The sequence below is a fragment of the Fusarium keratoplasticum genome, chromosome 1 (genome assembly GCF_025433545.1).
Source record: "Fusarium keratoplasticum isolate Fu6.1 chromosome 1, whole genome shotgun sequence".
NCBI classification, from domain to species: Eukaryota; Fungi; Ascomycota; class Sordariomycetes; order Hypocreales; family Nectriaceae; genus Fusarium; species Fusarium keratoplasticum.
Window position 1 is genome coordinate 1919984 of NC_070529.1, and position 16759 is coordinate 1936742.

A 16759-nucleotide genomic window follows, 5' to 3' on the forward strand; every position below is an offset into this window, starting at 1 on the left:
CCTTCCCGCTGCCTGCTTGGTTGGAATTTGCCCGCCTTCCTCAGACGTTCCTGCATGCTGAACCCACCATGTACGTCACCTTGTCTTGAGCCAACTTGGAAGCTTCGGGTTCACCAAGGTCCTTCTCTCTACCTTGTACCGCACAGTGCAGTACAAGACGCCTCATTTCAACCTCGTCGATCCATCGCGTGCCCCGCGTGTGAGCCTGGAGATTTCTCCCCCAAGCATTGGCTGCATTGGGCCCCTCTCCCAAGCCTCCTCATCTTTTCTTCTTCCGCTTTCTACGCCAGGTACGTATGTTACCTGCGGCTTTCCGTTGCCTTGGCAAACCTCACCTTGGCTACCCGCTTACGTATCAACCTGATGCCAACCTGATGATGGCACCATTCTCCTCCAGAGCCCAGTGCCTGATATCTGGACCCTCACATCATGGTCACTCAGACCTCCGTGTCATCATGTCCACATCGCCGTTCTCCATAGCTAATTCATGACCCATCATGTCCTCCAAATACCAGATCCATCCAACTCCAACATATCACCTGTGATGCCAAGTAGCACGCCCTATGTGTATGCTCAATTATTTCGATAAAACCTCTGGGCTTCTTGAACATATTGTAACCGTTGAAGAGCCGCTTCTGTCAACACACTCGGTAATAATCCAATTGAATCGTCTCTCCACATACCAATCACCACCATCATTCTTCAACTTTGGTTCATAACCCCCGTTGCCAAACCCTACAATAAAGGCTTCACCCGAAAAATCTGCGGAAGCCATGCCCTTTCTTGTCGTCCTGGGCGCTCCCTCTAGTCCACCGACTGCTTTTGGATCGCACTGGAATACTGGCTGGCGGACGTGTATTCTCCTTTGTACAGGGTGATACTTCTGCTTTCCGAGAACTGGTCGTCGACGATTGTATTGCTGATTCTTTTTTCAAATCGTCGTCCATAGTGTCTGAAGTCGTTTCAACCAAATCTGCATCAGGAGGCCTGGATGAGATCGTGAGCTTTTGCATTGAGGATCTGGCGTCAGCAACACGGCTTTCCTCCATGTTCATCTCCGTAGCCTCAGGTAACGTGGAGCACTTTGTAGAATTCGAGTGCCAACTCCCATCCACATCGAAAACGCCAAACGAGCTCGCACTTGACTTGCTAGTTTGTCGGGTGAGTCCCTCGCTCGCCACCTCTTCACTTCCTCTGCGTGAGATACTTCCCGATCTCTTGGCCATGTTTGCCATGCTTAGCTTTCTCATCATTGTCGATGCCGACCGACGCATCAGCTGCTCATTACGGGCGATGCTCATCGTGTCAGGAAATGGAATGATGTTTTGGCTCCAGACGTCCTTTAGGAGAACCTCAAGCCGAGCTCTTTCGCCTCGGGGCGGTGCAAGCACTGGGATCCTTGGCTTCGATGATACCAACGAATGTGAGCGGCCAAGAATTGGTACCGGCCCTGTGGTATTGGTTGTCGACTTGACGAGGCTTGTGTTCTTTAGAATGACATGGACTTGTGCTGAATGTGGGATGGCGGTAGTCGCTCGATTGACAGAAGCACTCCGAGCCATTGTGCCTACAAGAATGAGTTAGAAGCCCACGGCAAGGCGACAAGAGTACACACCTGGTCGTCTAAAGATGGCACCCAAGCTCTTCATGTCAAAGGAGAGGAAGTTGTATAGCACTGATGGTTTCTCCGATTGCTCTAATTCTCGACTCCGTTGTAATCGACTTCGCCATTCAGTCTCTTCATTTGGACTGCAAGCTGTCATGACCAGCTCATACAACTCGTGCTGACCTTCAAAGACCAGCTTCCAAGAGAAAGGAGCCAAGTGACATCGCAAGCCTGAAGAAGATATGTCAGATGCCAGTCTGTGTTTCTCCATAGCAGTTCTTACCTCCTCCTTTGTCGACATCCTCAACCTTTGCACTGCGCAGATCAATGCAGGCCAAAATTGTGTATATCGGATCGGACTTCCCCCCTGAAGCAAGGCAGAGGACATCTTTGTACAACAAGCAGATCATATACTGACCTTCGACTCCGGCCTCGGTCTCCCAACAAACATGAAGTGCACCGCACAACTGGATGTGGCCAAAGGCACGAATCTGATTCTTTGAATCCGCATCAAGCCTCTACCGAACCATTAGAATCCACACTTGACAGATTTCTGCGAATCATACCCTGTCGGGGAAAACCAGACGATCCTGTAATAGCCAAGTCTTCTCTAGTGTCGTTTTCATGTCTTGGTTCGTGGCCGAGTTGTTGATCTCAATTGTTGCTTCCCGAAGCCTCGCCAAAGCTGTTTCAACCTCCATGTGGGAGTTGGGACAGTCAAGTACTGGTGTATGCTTGAGAAGCTCTGCAAACAGGAGGGGATATCTGCAGATTCTCTGGATAGGCTAAAGTCGAAATGTCAGGGCGCTTGGATTTATTGAAAGGGAGTTGACATACCTTGATGAGAAGGTCATTAACGGTGAGGGCCTTGTTAGACCCTCCCTCCTGACCCTTGGGGGATCCAACGGAGAAGCCCAGAGCCTCGACCCCCTTTTGGTGAACCTCCCATTCGGGGAAACCCTCGTGTGCCGCTGCAATGTCTCTTCTCATCATCTCGAACTTTGCGCCGTACTCTTTATAAATGAAGAATTCGTGCGTCTCATTGTGAAGTTAGCACACTAGCTTCAGTGCTGATGGAGCAAGGTCATGGATTATGTACCTTTTTGCTGAAAACCTTGGCAACCTCCGCCGCAACTTGGGGGTCAGTGAGCATCCCAGGTACATTATCGAGTGTTTGTAGGTTGACACCACACTCAGGGAGCGCGTTCAAACCCCGTGATCGATTTCGACCGCTTTTCCTGAGCACGGGGTGGTCAAATTGAGAATACTCGGAGAAGGGGACCACGCGGTGAAGGTCACCCAAGATTTCGTCGTGTAATTGAAGAATGTGGTGCAAATTTCGATTAGTCGACGATCGTAGCTGCTTAGACAGGGAAGGAAGAGCGGCAAGCATATTGACGTAGGTCTGATATGGTCAGCTGGCCCAAGTCATTTCGAGAATACAAAGCTCACATTCATAAGGAAACGGATGTCGCCAATGTAATTCTCCTCTGTCCTGATGAGCTCCTCCAATATCTGTCGACGTTCGAATGCACGCTGAGTTGCAGTTAAATCCTCCTCAGCTCTCTCCAACGGCCCAACGTCCTTAGACACTCGAGGAGTAGAAAGAGAAGCTCGACTGCTGCGCTCTGCACGCGACCGGCCATGGCGCCGACGCGAGGGTGCTGCGGCGCTCGCGGTAATAAGGCTCGTACTGGCGCTCTGTACAGCAGTTATGAAGCCCAAGGAGGACCCCGAAGATGGAAATCGATGCCTGAATCTGCGATGGATGACACGTCGGAATGGGTTGCTAGGCTCGGGATATTTGCATCTCTCATCACCGGTATATGTTTCTCCTCCTTCACTCAGGCTGTTTCGTCGCTTGAGAGATCTCACCCACTTGCGGAATGGTAGCTTTGGCAGGGGATTCACGGAGAGGTGATCATAACCACCAGGGGGCGCTGAATATCTCATCGGCTGCGAGTCTGTTGCCTTTTCCTCGGGTATATTTCGAGTGCTAAGCTTATTCAAATCATCAGAAGCGTCTCTGTCATCGCTGCGTATGTTATCCGGGCTAAGGTCGATGTCGAAAGCCTTGCCTAGCTCTTCCCAGGGGCTCTCATCTCGCGATAAGACCGGAAGACCGGTTGTTGGCCAACTAGGCCGTTGAAAACTGTCAATGTTTGGAGTAATACCAGAAGTCGAGCTCGGAGGATCGGTGGAAGCCATGCTGGAGAGCGGCTAGGCGGTAGAGTCCAAGAAACGGAGCAATGTTGCGATCCCAAGAAACCAAAATAGCGCTCAACAAGGCCGAGCATAGGCAATCTCTCAAATCATAGCTGCAGTGATGGATGATGAGAAACAAGTAGATGATCGCAAATGTCACGGTGAAGCCTAAACTCGCAAAGTAGGATCTGGTAGAGCTGCGAAGGAGCAGTCGCGACCGCAGGTAGATATCCAGCCAAGGGAAGGAAGTGACAAAGTGGAAAGAGACCGAACTCTCCAAAACGCCCCTTCCCTGGCCTCTTCAAAAAGAGCCAGGGAAAGGACTTTGAACGGAAATCGAGATCATCTCTCACCGCGCCTTCAGTTGCCCGAGACTGTCAAGTCTTTGCAGCTAGAATGTCTTACACAACCCACGACGGCCCGGCTGCAACTCACCTCCCAAAGTTCCAGGTCTCTGAGGATCGCACAGCGCCGGCGCAAAGAAGCCAAAGTATCACGATTCGAAGCGGTGAAACGAAGGCGTCACCTATGATGGCCTTGCAGATGAAAGGCGAGGGCGTGCTGGATCTGACATCACGAATGCTTGAAGGCATGATGCAAGGTGACGGTATCAGAAGAGCCAAATGCCCACTGAGTTATCAAAGAACCGTAGTCACGACACCCAATGTCATGTGCGAGAGCGCAAATATGGCGAGGATCTTGCATAGAGGCTGAATCGGCAATAAATAAACATGGCTTCATGGCTTGCCGTGGCTTTCACACGAGCATGGGTGGACAAGCCATGTGAACAGGCGGCTGAGAAGCCTTGTGCTCGACTCAGACCGTGTCCTTTCCATAAATGACAATTGATCCGAGACATCCATTGTCAAGACTTTTATGAGCCGTGAGTGTCGGGAATCGAGGAGGCTGGGAATGAAACTCGAAAGGTGGTCGATATCATGATTGTTGGGACACCTGTAACTTGAGGTCATTGAGGTACCTGAGGATTTTGTTTCAAGCAAACATAGCCAGAAGCTTTGAGGCGTCGGTCGCATAAATAAACAGTTGGCGTCATGATGCGGATTGCCTTGTTACTTGTCCATTGTCTCGGGCCATGTTGTTTCGTTCACGCTCGAACTTACCCGTTGATATGGCAAACATTAGATGCTAGTGTTACCTCTCTATACTAGGATTTGGCTGTGAGTTGTGCACCAAATAAAACAAAGAGTGGCTACTTTTGAAGTTCCGGCGGGATATTGGTCTGAAAAGCAGTTATCATGACTCCAGTTGATGTCTCATCAAGCTCATGGCTGACACTGACAGGAGTAGCACGTACTAGGTACCTAGGTACTGGTGATTTGGATACATGCATAATGGCCGTGCTATCTCGAGGTACCTACAACAAGATGTGGAATCTTGACGACTGGAGATACTCTCTGGAACTCGATTGATGATTGCAGCTGCAAAACAACATCTCCTCTTGGCCTCCCCACTGACCCTCTTCTCCATCACCAACTTCACCATCAATTGGCGAGGACGGACTACCCGGCAATCCTCAACTTGGCACACGTCGACTCGAGCGCAAGTCTCGTGTCTTTGTGTAAGCCAGGCCGGCTCGGCATCGTGGCGGTGCAAAGAGGAGCTATGCCAGAGAGGGGCAAAGTGGACGCCGATGGACCCCTGAGGCGAGGACCAGGCTTTGGGGGTTCCAGGGGAAACCTCAGTGGCTTTCCAGGGGTCTCCAGTGGACGAGCGATCCATCATCGAGGACCGGGCTAGGCAGAAAGCGTCCGCCGGGGGTGTGGGGGGTTGTGGTGGCCGACTGTCCGAAAGCCGTGGCCGTGGCCGGACAAACGAACACGTTGGACTTTTTGGCAGGCGAAGAGCTTCGGGGCAGACGAAAGTGGAAAAGGCATGGACATGCCCGCGATTCAGATCCCCAATACTATTCCTCCCCCCATCCATTTCTTCCATTCGTGAGGTACTTGGTGGTTGCCACGTGCGTGGGTCCTTTCTCGATCGCCTTGCCTTGCCTCTGCCTTTCCCGTCGTGACAAATCTACCCTTAGGTTCCATCCATTGCCATGACACGCCCGTGATTACCTCCGGTACTGCCTCGTGTCTTTTCTCTCTTTTTCCTTGACTAGACTTCTTCGGTGGTTCTTTTCTTTCTGCTTCTTCTCTTTCTCTCCTTTCGCTCTAGAGCCTCGTCCCCCAACCCCCATCGAGTTCTCTCCTTTGTCGCAAACCGCTAGACATCTGCTCGCCCATCTCCGTGAAGCCTCGTCTCGTGCGCTCGCCTCGCGCGCTGCCTGCAACCATGGAGAGCGCCTTCGCCCGCCCTGTCGACGATGTCCTCGCCAACTTTGACGTCAATCAGACCAGTGGTTTGAGCGACGCGCAAGTTGATGAACTTCGCAAGAAACATGGGCGCAACTGTACGTTGACCTCTTGGCCCCCCCGCGACAGCCCCGCTACCGGCCTCGACTGTAATCTAACTTTTGTGCAGCTATTCCAGATGAACCCCCGACTCCTCTGTGGGAGCTTATCCTCGAACAATTCAAAGATCAGCTTGTTATTATTCTATTGGGTTCCGCCGCCGTCTCCTTCGTCTTGGCCCTCTTTGACCAAGAAGAGGGTTGGAGCGCCTTCGTTGATCCTGTAGTTGTGAGTCCTCCACCAAGATCTCTGATTTTGCCCAGGACATGGCGCTGACCAACTTGATACCCTCAGATTCTCACTATCCTCATTCTCAATGGCGTCGTCGGAGTCTCCCAAGAGAGCAGCGCGGAAAAGGCCATCGCTGCCTTGCAAGAATACTCGGCCAACGAGGCCAATGTGGTGCGAAATGGTGGTCATGTTTCCCGAGTCAAGGCCGACGAGCTGGTGCCTGGCGACATTGTCACCGTGTCCATTGGCGATCGTATTCCCGCCGACTGCCGAGTTGTCGCCATCGAGAGCAATAGTTTCGCTGTTGATCAGGCTGTCCTCACCGGAGAGAGCGAGAGTGTCGGAAAGCGCGCCAGTACCGTTGTCGGAGACGAAAAGGCTGTTTTGCAGGATCAGACAAATATGCTGTTCTCTGGAACTACTGTTGTTACTGGTCGCGCAAGAGCTGTCGTTGTTCTGACTGGTCCCAACACCGCTATCGGAGATATTCACGAGAGCATCACTGCTCAGATCTCGGAGCCGACTCCCTTGAAGCAGAAGCTCAACGACTTTGGCGACAACCTGGCCAAGGTCATTACCGTCATTTGCATTCTGGTCTGGCTTATCAACATCCCCAACTTCAACGACCCCAGCCACGGAAGCTGGACCAAGGGCGCCATCTACTACTTGAAGATCGCTGTTTCTCTTGGTGTTGCTGCTATTCCTGAGGGTCTTGCTGTCGTCATCACCACTTGCCTCGCTCTTGGAACTAGAAAGATGGCCGCTAAGAACGCAGTGGTTCGAAGTCTTCCTTCTGTCGAGACCCTGGGAAGCTGCAGCGTCATCTGCTCCGACAAGACTGGTACTCTGACCACTAACCAGATGAGCGTCAGCAAGGTTGTGTACCTCAATGAGGACGGCAGCGATCTTACCGAGTTGGATGTTGAGGGTACTACCTTTGCCCCTCGAGGAGCAATCAAGTCGAATGGTGAGGTTGTCCATGACCTCCACAACTCTTCTGCCACTCTTCGTCAAATGACCGAGGTTGCCGCTATTTGCAACGATGCCCAGCTTGCCTATGATTCCCGGACTGCCACTTTTACGAGTGTCGGTGAACCCACTGAGGGTGCTCTGAGAGTTTTGGTTGAGAAGATTGGACCTTGCGCTCCGGCTGATACTCGCCCCGAGGACTGCGTCCACTACGCCAGCTCGGTATACGAAAAGACACTGCCCCGGCTTGCTACATACGAATTCTCCCGTGATCGAAAGAGCATGTCAGTCTTGGTTCGCAACGGCAACGAGAAGAAACTGCTGGTCAAGGGCGCTCCTGAATCTGTCATCGAACGCTGCACACAGACTCTTCTTGGTCCTGGTGGCAACAAGGTGCCTCTTAGCAAGAAGGTTTATGAGCGTTTGATGAGCGAGGTTGTGCGATATGGTAACCATGGCCTCCGAGTTATTGCCTTGGCCAGCATCGACAATGTCCCCGAGACTCCTCTTCTTCAGTCCGCTACAACCACCGAACAGTACGCCCAGCTTGAGCAGAACATGACCTTCCTTGGACTTGTCGGTATGCTTGATCCTCCTCGAGAGGAGGTTCCTCGCGCTATCCAGCGATGCAAGGATGCCGGTATTCGTGTCATTGTCATCACTGGAGACAACCGCAACACTGCCGAGAGTATCTGCCGACAGATTGGCGTCTTCACCCAACACGAGGACCTCACTGGAAAGAGCTACACTGGCCGCGAGTTTGATCAGCTTTCTCCCAATGAGCAGCTTGAGGCAGCTAAGCGGGCATCTCTATTCTCTCGTGTGGAGCCTGGTCACAAGTCGCGTCTCGTTGACCTGCTCCAGTCTCTGGGTGAGGTTGTTGCTATGACTGGTGATGGTGTCAATGACGCCCCTGCCCTCAAGAAGGCTGATATTGGTGTTGCCATGGGCTCCGGAACTGATGTCTCTAAGCTGGCCGCCGACATGGTCCTCGCTGACAGCAACTTTGCCACCATCGAGGTTGCCATTGAGGAAGGCCGCTCCATCTACAACAACACCCAGCAGTTCATCCGCTACCTGATCTCTTCCAACATTGGCGAGGTGGTTTCCATCTTCCTGACGGCTGCTCTCGGCATGCCCGAGGCTCTTGTTCCCGTCCAGCTTCTGTGGGTTAACCTGGTCACCGATGGTCTTCCCGCCACGGCCCTGTCCTTCAACCCTCCCGACAACGACATCATGAAGCGCCGACCTCGCAAGCGAGACGAAGCCCTGATTGGCGGATGGCTCTTCTTCCGGTATCTCATCATCGGCACCTATGTCGGTCTTGCCACTGTTGCGGGCTACGCTTGGTGGTTCATGTATAACCCCGAGGGTCCTCAGATTACCTTCCGTCAGCTGTCTCGTTTCCACCACTGCTCGGCCGACTTCCCCGAGATTGGGTGCCAGATGTTCTCTGACGACATGGCCAAGGCCGCGTCGACCGTTTCCCTGTCGATCCTGGTCGTCATTGAGATGTTCAACGCCATGAACGCCCTGTCATCGAGCGAGTCTCTTCTTACTCTTCCCCTGTGGAAGAACATGATGCTTGTGTATGCCATTGCCTTGTCCATGGCCCTGCACTTTGCTCTCCTCTACGTCCCCTTCCTCCAGTCGCTGTTCTCCATCCTTCCCCTGAACGTGATGGAGTGGAAGGCGGTCACTATCATCAGTGCCCCCGTTATGTAAGTTGACCTCTGCTTCCGCTTGAAGTATCGTAATAGTTGCTGACCAACTCCAGACTCCTTGATGAAGTGCTCAAGGCCGTTGAGCGACAGTTCTTTGTGCAGACGACAACCGACACGTCTCTCAAGGAAAAGAAGGAGCAATAGAGAAGGATACAGTAGAGATTGGGGATCTGGCTCAGGCTAGAAGTTTACTAGAATCTGCGTGTACCATATGGTAACAGCTCGAAAAAGCTGAGATAGACCTAGATGGCCGTAATGGCCTTTGATAAAGAAATTCGTAAACTCGGATTATAGGCAACGATTCATCCAGATGCATGCACGGCCATATGACACAGCAATGGCTGCATAGGAGGATCAGTGGCTGCTTGCTTGCTCGGCGTGCTGATGCACTCATTACCCAGCGGTTGTATCGACCGAGTATCTATTCATACAAGATACATGAACCACCATTCTGTCCCCCGCTCTACATTCCCAGGCCTTTCCTTTCTGAAAACGCCGCTCTAATCCTGTCGGCCCTTTAGTAATCGCTTGGTGACCTTGTCCTTCTCAATAATGTAAACGTGTGCGCCCCAGCCGGATAGAGCGTCACGGTCAACGGCGTTGAGCAGCGACTGGGAGATGGTCTCGAAGAGGGCGTCGGGTTCCTAAGGAGCGGTGTTAGCATTGTTTCGTGGCACACGACCAGTGTTCGTCGAGGAACATGTCCCCCATCGTGATACGCACCATATCAGGCTCCCAAAGACCCTCGCACATGCCAAAGAGCTGCTCTGAAGCGGTTCCCGAGACGATAAAGTCCTTGGCAAAGTCGATGCAGCCGATGCTGTCGAAGCCGCAGATGAATGGCTTGCCGGTCTTGGGGTCGAGGCCGGCGACGACGGGAGAGACAAAGTAGGGACCGAAGCGGCGCTCGTAGAGGGACGACGAGACGAGGTTGGCAAAGGTGCGGGGGGCGATGGCGCGCTCCTCACGCAGGCGGTACATGTTGGTCTTGTAGCGGAAGAGGTCGCTGACGGTGTTGACATCGGTGGCCAGGCCGGTCAGGCCGAGGAAGACGTCGCCGTACTGGAAGATCTTGGGGAAGTTGTTGGAGACGGTGAGGGCCTGGAGGCCGAGGCGGAGATCGCAGGCGATGGCGACACAGTCCTTGCCGACCATGGCGACGCAGGCGCCGCCGTCTGGGAGGGGAGGGTTAGTTGGGTGAGCTTTCGAGGGCGGGCGAGCTGGACGAACTTATCGAGAAGGGAGACGACTGATGAGAGAATTATGGTTAGCTTGATGTGACAGATAGAGGCTCGGGCAATCGACATCGACGTACCATGGTGGCTTCTGACGCTGTAGATGATGGATGGGAGATGCGAGGTCGGACAAGTCAACAGGACAAGGCAGCGTCAATCACGACGGTCTTGTCAGAGAGAACACAAGAACAGATTCCCCGGGGGACGTTGCAGGCCTGGAAAGTCGCTAATTACAGGTGCTGGCGTATTTCGCGGTTCCGGTTGGATCGTCGACGTCGAGTTGATGGAGTTGCGAGAGCAGATGGTTGAAGCTCCCCCAGAGCTTCAAGGCGTAACTAAGGTACGTACTGCACACACTTGCCAGGCTGGGCTGGCTGGCTGGCTGCAAGGCAAACACGTCTGGCGCGGCCGGGAAAATCCACGTTGGCTGGGGCAGCCTGGGAGATGTGGCGCTGAGGCTCAACTGTGGCTTATGTAATGCCTCTCACTCAACACAGCGAGAAGACAACTTGAAGTTCCAGAAGGGGATTGAATAGGCACTTGTTTAAGCATTCAAGTTGATGTTGTATCTTTTACGTATATAAAAATATGTATATTACTCACTTGCGCCTATCAAGTCGGTCAACTACGAGCATATGCCCATCTGTATACACGACTCAATCAGTATTCATGGCTGTAACCTCACTGATAGCTCCTGTTCCCTGCTAGCGGCAGAGGTTACAGCGGGCATCCCCAACACCGAAGTGATTGACACACCTGTACTGTACTGTAGTGATAGAAGCTTCCAGTCAACTTTCCATCCATATAATCGAACAAAATCGAACCCTCCTGTCAACCCTTCCTGGTAGAAGTAGTCCAATACATCACCAGTGGTTGCCTGGCTCAGCTGCCTAGGCGGTTGTGCTCCCCCGGTCTGCACGTACCCCGCCATTACTCTGGCCTTTGCTCTCTACTAACTGCTTACATCACCGCCTGGCAGCTAAAGCTCAACTCTCCCCGCGTCCTCGACCTCGAACAATAGACCTCTATTATCAACCTCTACTTCTTCAGCCCAAGCCTCTCTTTAGACCATGGCCTCCCACGTCGTGGTGATAGCCACCGACCTGCGGCGGGCGACGGTCAAAGTCACCCCTGGCACCTACTTGACCGATGTCCTTGAGGAGGCCTGCAGGAAGCTCGGTCTCTCTAGCGACAAGTATCTTGTTAAGTGAGTTCCCTTGTTTCACTTCTCCTTTCGAGGTCATACTGATCATATCTCCTCCTAGACACCGCCAAAAGCAGGTGGACCTTTCTGTCCCCTTCCGCACCTCTGGTCTCATCCCCGGCGCAAAACTCGAGCTCGTCCTCAAATCCAAAACACCATCCGCCATCCAAGTCGGTCTCCAAGTCCCGCCCCCCGAAGGTCGCGAAATCCCCGGCGGCCGGTTGATCCAGAAGTTCCCCAGCGATCTCACCATCTGGAAGGTGCTGCGCCAGTTCGAGAGCGGCAAGGCGAGCAATGGCAAGAACATCAACATCACCGCCCGTGGCGTCGCCCAGACGTCCAGCGGCACAGGAAGCGGTGGCGGACAATTGTACTACGAGATCCCCGTTCTCAACATTATGGGTCGTGAGCTATCTTCGTTTGCCGACTTTCAAAAGACATTGTCGCAGCTTGGATACAACTCTGGCAGCGTTCTTATTAGGTTGACCTATCGGAAGACGGATCAGACCCTGTTCGATGCCATGTCCGAGATAAGCGAATACTTCAAGGAAACAGAAGAGGAGGCTAAAGAGCCAGAGGCATCAGGAGCCGCGGGAAATGAAAAGGAACCAGCAGAGACATCAAAGGAGGCGGAACCTCAACCCCAGGAGACCGAAGACACTCCCATGGCAGACCCCAACCCGGAACCAGAACAGGACTCGAGTCGTAACCAGCAAGAGGAAACCAGCGCCGCAGACGATAAATCTGCAGAAGAGGACAAGATGGATGTGGAATCCTCCCAGCAAAGAGATCCTCTAGAACCTGTGAACGTCTTCCTTGCACCTTCAGGCTCAACTCCTGCGGCAGCTCTCGCCCCATCCAGCGAGGCCGACTTTACTCCCACCATTGCTCATGCCCAGCTTCACCAGGCCCGTCTACAGGAGGACTCGAGAAACAGGCGACTACTCTCGGATCGAGAACTCGAGAACAAGGCCGCGGCTGAGGCGGCCAAGATCGCTGCCATCAAATTCGTCCTCGTCAAGGTCCGTTTTCCGGATAACACCAGCAGTGACTGGCAGGTTGGCCCAGCCGACACGGGCCGCTTCCTCTACGACGCTGTCCGACATGTCATGGCCCACGATGGCCAGCCCTTCCACTTGGTTCTCCCAGGGACCAAGACTGTTATTAAGGACAACTCCAATCCCGGCAATGAGCTCATCAAGTCCTACAAGCTGACAGGACGCATCCTCATCAACTTGGTGTGGGATGACGCTGTACCTCCAGCTGTGCGAAAGCAGCCCTTCCTCAAAGCCAATGTTGCACAGCAGGGACAGCAAGTAAAGATACCTGAGCCCGTGGAGGCTCCAGATAGTAAGGACGACGGGCCGGCCGTGGCTCGGCCATCAAGAGCTGAGGCTGGCGAAGGAACGGGAGACAAGATCGCCAAGAAGATACCCAAGTGGCTGAAGCTGGGAAAGAAATAGACGGTGTTTGAGAGTTATTGGAAGAACTAGTCTTGATGGCATGCATTCAAGGGTCATAGGCGGCGTTGGTTAACATTACTTTTATGTTTGGTTGGACGAAACCTAAAGCGTATTGTATCTCTACTATCTGTTGGACTGCTCTGGTCCAGTCATTGACTTTGTCGAGCCATTCTACTCGGGATTGCAATAGATCCATGTAACAGCGATGCAGTTGTACATATTGGGCTCAAGGAACAAAGCGTCACAAAAAGAGAAAGTATACAGTCACGTTGCAGTAGATAGGGAGCATGGCATTGTCATAACGCCATAAAATGTCTTCAGAGTATTGGTATTCCGGTGAGCCGCGGCTAAATCCCTGCCACGGAGCATCAAAGCCGTTTCATTTTTTAATCGATCAAATCGTGACCACGCCAATCCATGCGAACCCCTTTGGTGCCAGATTCCCAAAAATCAGATTAGACGATTTAGTGACCCGCGCGGCGAGCCTCGGCGATGACGCGCTGGAGCTCGTCGACCTTCTTCTTGGCACGGCCGAAGGTACCGAGCTGTTGTCAAGTGTTAGTCTGGATCTGGTGTTGTGTGTATGTCTGTGTGTGTCGGATCGACGTACTCTCTTCTTGGCGAGCTTACGGGCACGCTTGTCCTTGCTGTTTCGGAGCAACTCAATGACTCGGCGCTCGTAGGGGGCAAGACTGTGAGGTGGTGGTTAGCGAACTGTTGTCCGAGATAGAGAGCCGGTTTCCAATCGTCAAGACAGAGCGGACAGAGCCCAATGGAAAAAAAAAAAAATTCTCCAATGGCAGCAATGCCTTTCCCATCTGTCCCCCTCTTGCATCCATTCCCAATCCTCTTCCATCATATCCTCAAAGAAAAAGTGACTTACCCAGCAACCTCCTTGACGACCTCACGGACGAAAGCGGTGCGCTTGCTCAGGTGACCCTTGGTCCGGGAGACACGGGGCTTGACGACACGGGGGGTGGTTTTCTGTAGATCCGCAAAAGGCGCAAAATGTCAGCGTCCATCGTCTGCTATTTCGGGGAGAAGTCGACACTCTCTCATCCGTGGCGAAGCAGCAGAGATCCTCCACGAGGTGAGACTGTGACAGGGAGACGACGTACGTGGCCCTTGTTGAGGCCGACGGCCAGACCGGTTCTCGCGGGGGCTTCAGCGGCCATTGTGCTGGATGGGTTAGTGAGGCTGAGGGTGGTTGTCGAGAAGGAGGGAAGAAGGAGGGGATCTCACGAAAAAAAAGTTTTGGTGGTTGTGCGAAAGACTGGGGTGGATTATTTTCCGCTTGTGGGTCACGTGCTGGAGGGTTCGAGGTTTTGTGCGTGGTCGAGAAGCGCCTTTGACCCACAGAGCAAGAGGACCACAGCTCAGCTCATGAGGTGGATCTCATGATGGCAGCCAGGTCGAGTTTGCTTCAGAATGTTGATGTTGATGTTCAGCACACCCATTCGTGGTGAGAAGAATTGCCTTTGTAGGCACCTTCACGATTTCTCGATATCTAGCTTGATTGAGGAAGACTTCCTCATGCCAGGTTGAACCGAGCATCTAGAACTACCTGTCCTCTCTACAGCATTCTTTGTTCCCAGATGGCAAGCCTGGCGAATACGAAGAAACAGTCGCAGTGCCCGAGGTGACAGTATCCCCAAAACATCCATCCTCTTCCGTTAAAAAGGTGGCTGTGAACCATCAGCATAAGGGATAATGCAAGAATCATGCGCACATTACGATCTACACTCTAGCCCTCAAGGTTCAGTGTCCATTACAATCTCGAGTGAAACCAGGGATGAGCAAACACTCTTGAAAGGAGGCCTCGGTACACAGGCAAACCCGCTTGCATTATCAATCACGTTTCTATTCCTGTCTCACGAGACGGGAACAACCTCGCGCGAGAGTCCAAGAATATCTATCCGTTGTTATTGACTGTCGTCGGCGCATGGACGTACATACACGTCAATCCTCCGACGACATGAAACGGGATCGGCGGCCAATGACTGCATCGCCGGTCGTTCCCTCGGATCCTCGCCTCCGATCCCGTCCCTTTCACGAGTGGACATCTGGAACTGTTACTCCTGGCGGTTGCAGCGGGATCGGCGAGGGGCATTTGCTTGACGGCGCGAGTTTACCAGTAAACTCTGGCCCGGTTTTCGTGTTTCCACGGCCGCGTGTTCGGTAAGGTTAGGGGAGACTGACGTCGTTGTCTCCATATTGTGAGTCCGGCAAACTTATAATTGACCTCGTCTTGACTCGCAACTTTCTCTCTGATGTATTATTCCATCCATCTCACTTGAGCCGCTATCACGATCTTCCCGCCCCTCCATCCAAATACTTCATAGCCGACATACAACTCCCTTATCAACCATGCATCTCGGACTTCTCATCCTCTCCGCCCTGCCAACGACCTGGGCAGCCCACGCCTACACCGTCCCGCCAGGCCTCGTTCTTCTAGAAGCCGACGAGACCAACTCGTGCGTGCTCCCCGACGCCTACCACATCCTCAACTTCAAGGGCCAGTCCAAGGACGGCGGCAAGACGCTCTCGGCCTTTGACTTTAACTTTGAGGACGAGGACACCAAGGTCAAGACGCCATGCCACAAGAACTCGTCGTCCAAGGTCGTTAGCAGCCCGGGCTCTCCGCGGTATGCGTGTGACAACGCGGCTGTCGAGTTCCTTTGGGACGACGACGACCAGAAGCTCTGGATGATGGAGAAGGTCTGTGATGGCGCTGACGGGTAAGTAATGTCTGTTTGAACCCTGTATCGAGTGCTAACTCTGGACATAGAACTGCACAATGGGAGGCCGGTGGCAGTGCCATAATCTCGCTCAAGTGCGGGAGATCAGGCAGCTGCACAAGCAACTCGACGGACCATCGGGCATTGTTCACCAGCCTCAACCCTGTGAGGAAGACACCGCCGTCTTAAGCCGATGTGCTCCGAGAGTTGAGATCTCGTGATCTGATGTTTTTTCAAGAGGGCGAGTGACGGTGTCATTTGTACAACGCATAAGATTGTTGGAAGGGAGCATAAGAGTAGAACAGACAGGACAGACAACACGTGGGAGAAAGAAGTGTCAGTAACAGTCTTACTGGCCAGATCAGTATGAGACTCGGTAGATTCACCAACTTAATAATAGAACTCACAAGAGAAATCCCCATCACCAACCACTGTCAATGACCAGAACAAGCCTGTGAATGACAGTTGAGTGAAAGAGAACCTAGAGACCATCAGCTCCAGATGCCATCCACGCGCTAGGAAAGAGTGGATCCATTCGAAATCTGGGGTAGTTCAGGTGCCTCCCAGCCACTCACATCAGCTCAAATCACCTCCCAGCCGCTGAAATCATGCACCCCAGGCAGGGCCAGACCACTCTTCTCTCCTCCGTTTGTCAGGACCAGGGACGGAGGGTACCTCCTCGGCCGCTCGCATTCGCCGCCCCGGGCCAAGTACCTCTTGTCCGACGTCTGCCGTATGACCTCAACGAGTCAACGCCCTCACGGGACCTTGGACGATTGAGGCCTGATCTTGAGGCCTGGCACTGGCGCTGGAACGTCCCGTCTGGACCTTGAAAGTTACCTCACTTGATCTAGATCGTCATTCCATTGGGGCCCAGCCTCAAGCATCGCCCTCCCCAACAAAAGGCGACCTGCATCCCTCCTCTATCCCAGCTTTCAACGAGCTTCTGCTGAGAGTAGGCCTGTCT

General features: G+C 53.0%; 6 protein-coding genes across 6 annotated transcripts; 3 read left to right on the forward strand and 3 right to left on the reverse strand.

The window, feature by feature from the left end:
• Positions 1-1580: 1580 nt before the first annotated feature.
• Positions 1581-3814, reverse strand: NCS57_00057000 (DH domain-containing protein; the record flags this gene model as incomplete). The annotated part of the gene is made up of 6 exons (XM_053050655.1): positions 1581-1837; positions 1890-2124; positions 2173-2391; positions 2444-2644; positions 2706-3011; positions 3059-3814. 6 exons carry the CDS (start codon positions 3812-3814, stop codon positions 1581-1583), a joined length of 1974 nt encoding a protein of 657 aa, XP_052919170.1.
• A 2295-nt stretch (positions 3815-6109) lies between these two features.
• NCS57_00057100 (Calcium-transporting ATPase) lies at positions 6110-9296 on the forward strand (the record flags this gene model as incomplete). The annotated part of the gene is made up of 4 exons (XM_053050656.1): positions 6110-6227; positions 6299-6456; positions 6523-9149; positions 9206-9296. 4 exons carry the CDS (start codon positions 6110-6112, stop codon positions 9294-9296), a joined length of 2994 nt encoding a protein of 997 aa, XP_052919171.1.
• Positions 9297-9652: 356 nt separating this feature from the next.
• Positions 9653-10470, reverse strand: NCS57_00057200 (Proteasome subunit beta; the record flags this gene model as incomplete). The annotated part of the gene is made up of 4 exons (XM_053050657.1): positions 9653-9796; positions 9876-10327; positions 10383-10401; positions 10468-10470. 4 exons carry the CDS (start codon positions 10468-10470, stop codon positions 9653-9655), a joined length of 618 nt encoding a protein of 205 aa, XP_052919172.1.
• Positions 10471-11457: 987 nt separating this feature from the next.
• Positions 11458-13054, forward strand: NCS57_00057300 (TUG-UBL1 domain-containing protein; the record flags this gene model as incomplete). Its single annotated transcript, XM_053050658.1, has 2 exons — positions 11458-11594; positions 11653-13054. The coding sequence occupies 2 exons, from the start codon at positions 11458-11460 to the stop codon at positions 13052-13054; spliced, it is 1539 nt and encodes a 512-aa protein (XP_052919173.1).
• Positions 13055-13518: 464 nt separating this feature from the next.
• Positions 13519-14289, reverse strand: NCS57_00057400 (60S ribosomal protein L36; the record flags this gene model as incomplete). The annotated part of the gene is made up of 4 exons (XM_053050659.1): positions 14173-14289; positions 13938-14038; positions 13665-13746; positions 13519-13599 (listed from the first exon to the last, which is right to left on the reverse strand). Exons 1-4 carry the CDS (start codon positions 14227-14229, stop codon positions 13519-13521), a joined length of 321 nt encoding a protein of 106 aa, XP_052919174.1. The 5' UTR covers positions 14230-14289.
• A 1132-nt stretch (positions 14290-15421) lies between these two features.
• NCS57_00057500 (uncharacterized protein) lies at positions 15422-15981 on the forward strand (the record flags this gene model as incomplete). The annotated part of the gene is made up of 2 exons (XM_053050660.1): positions 15422-15792; positions 15843-15981. The coding sequence occupies 2 exons, from the start codon at positions 15422-15424 to the stop codon at positions 15979-15981; spliced, it is 510 nt and encodes a 169-aa protein (XP_052919175.1).
• Positions 15982-16759: the final 778 nt, after the last annotated feature.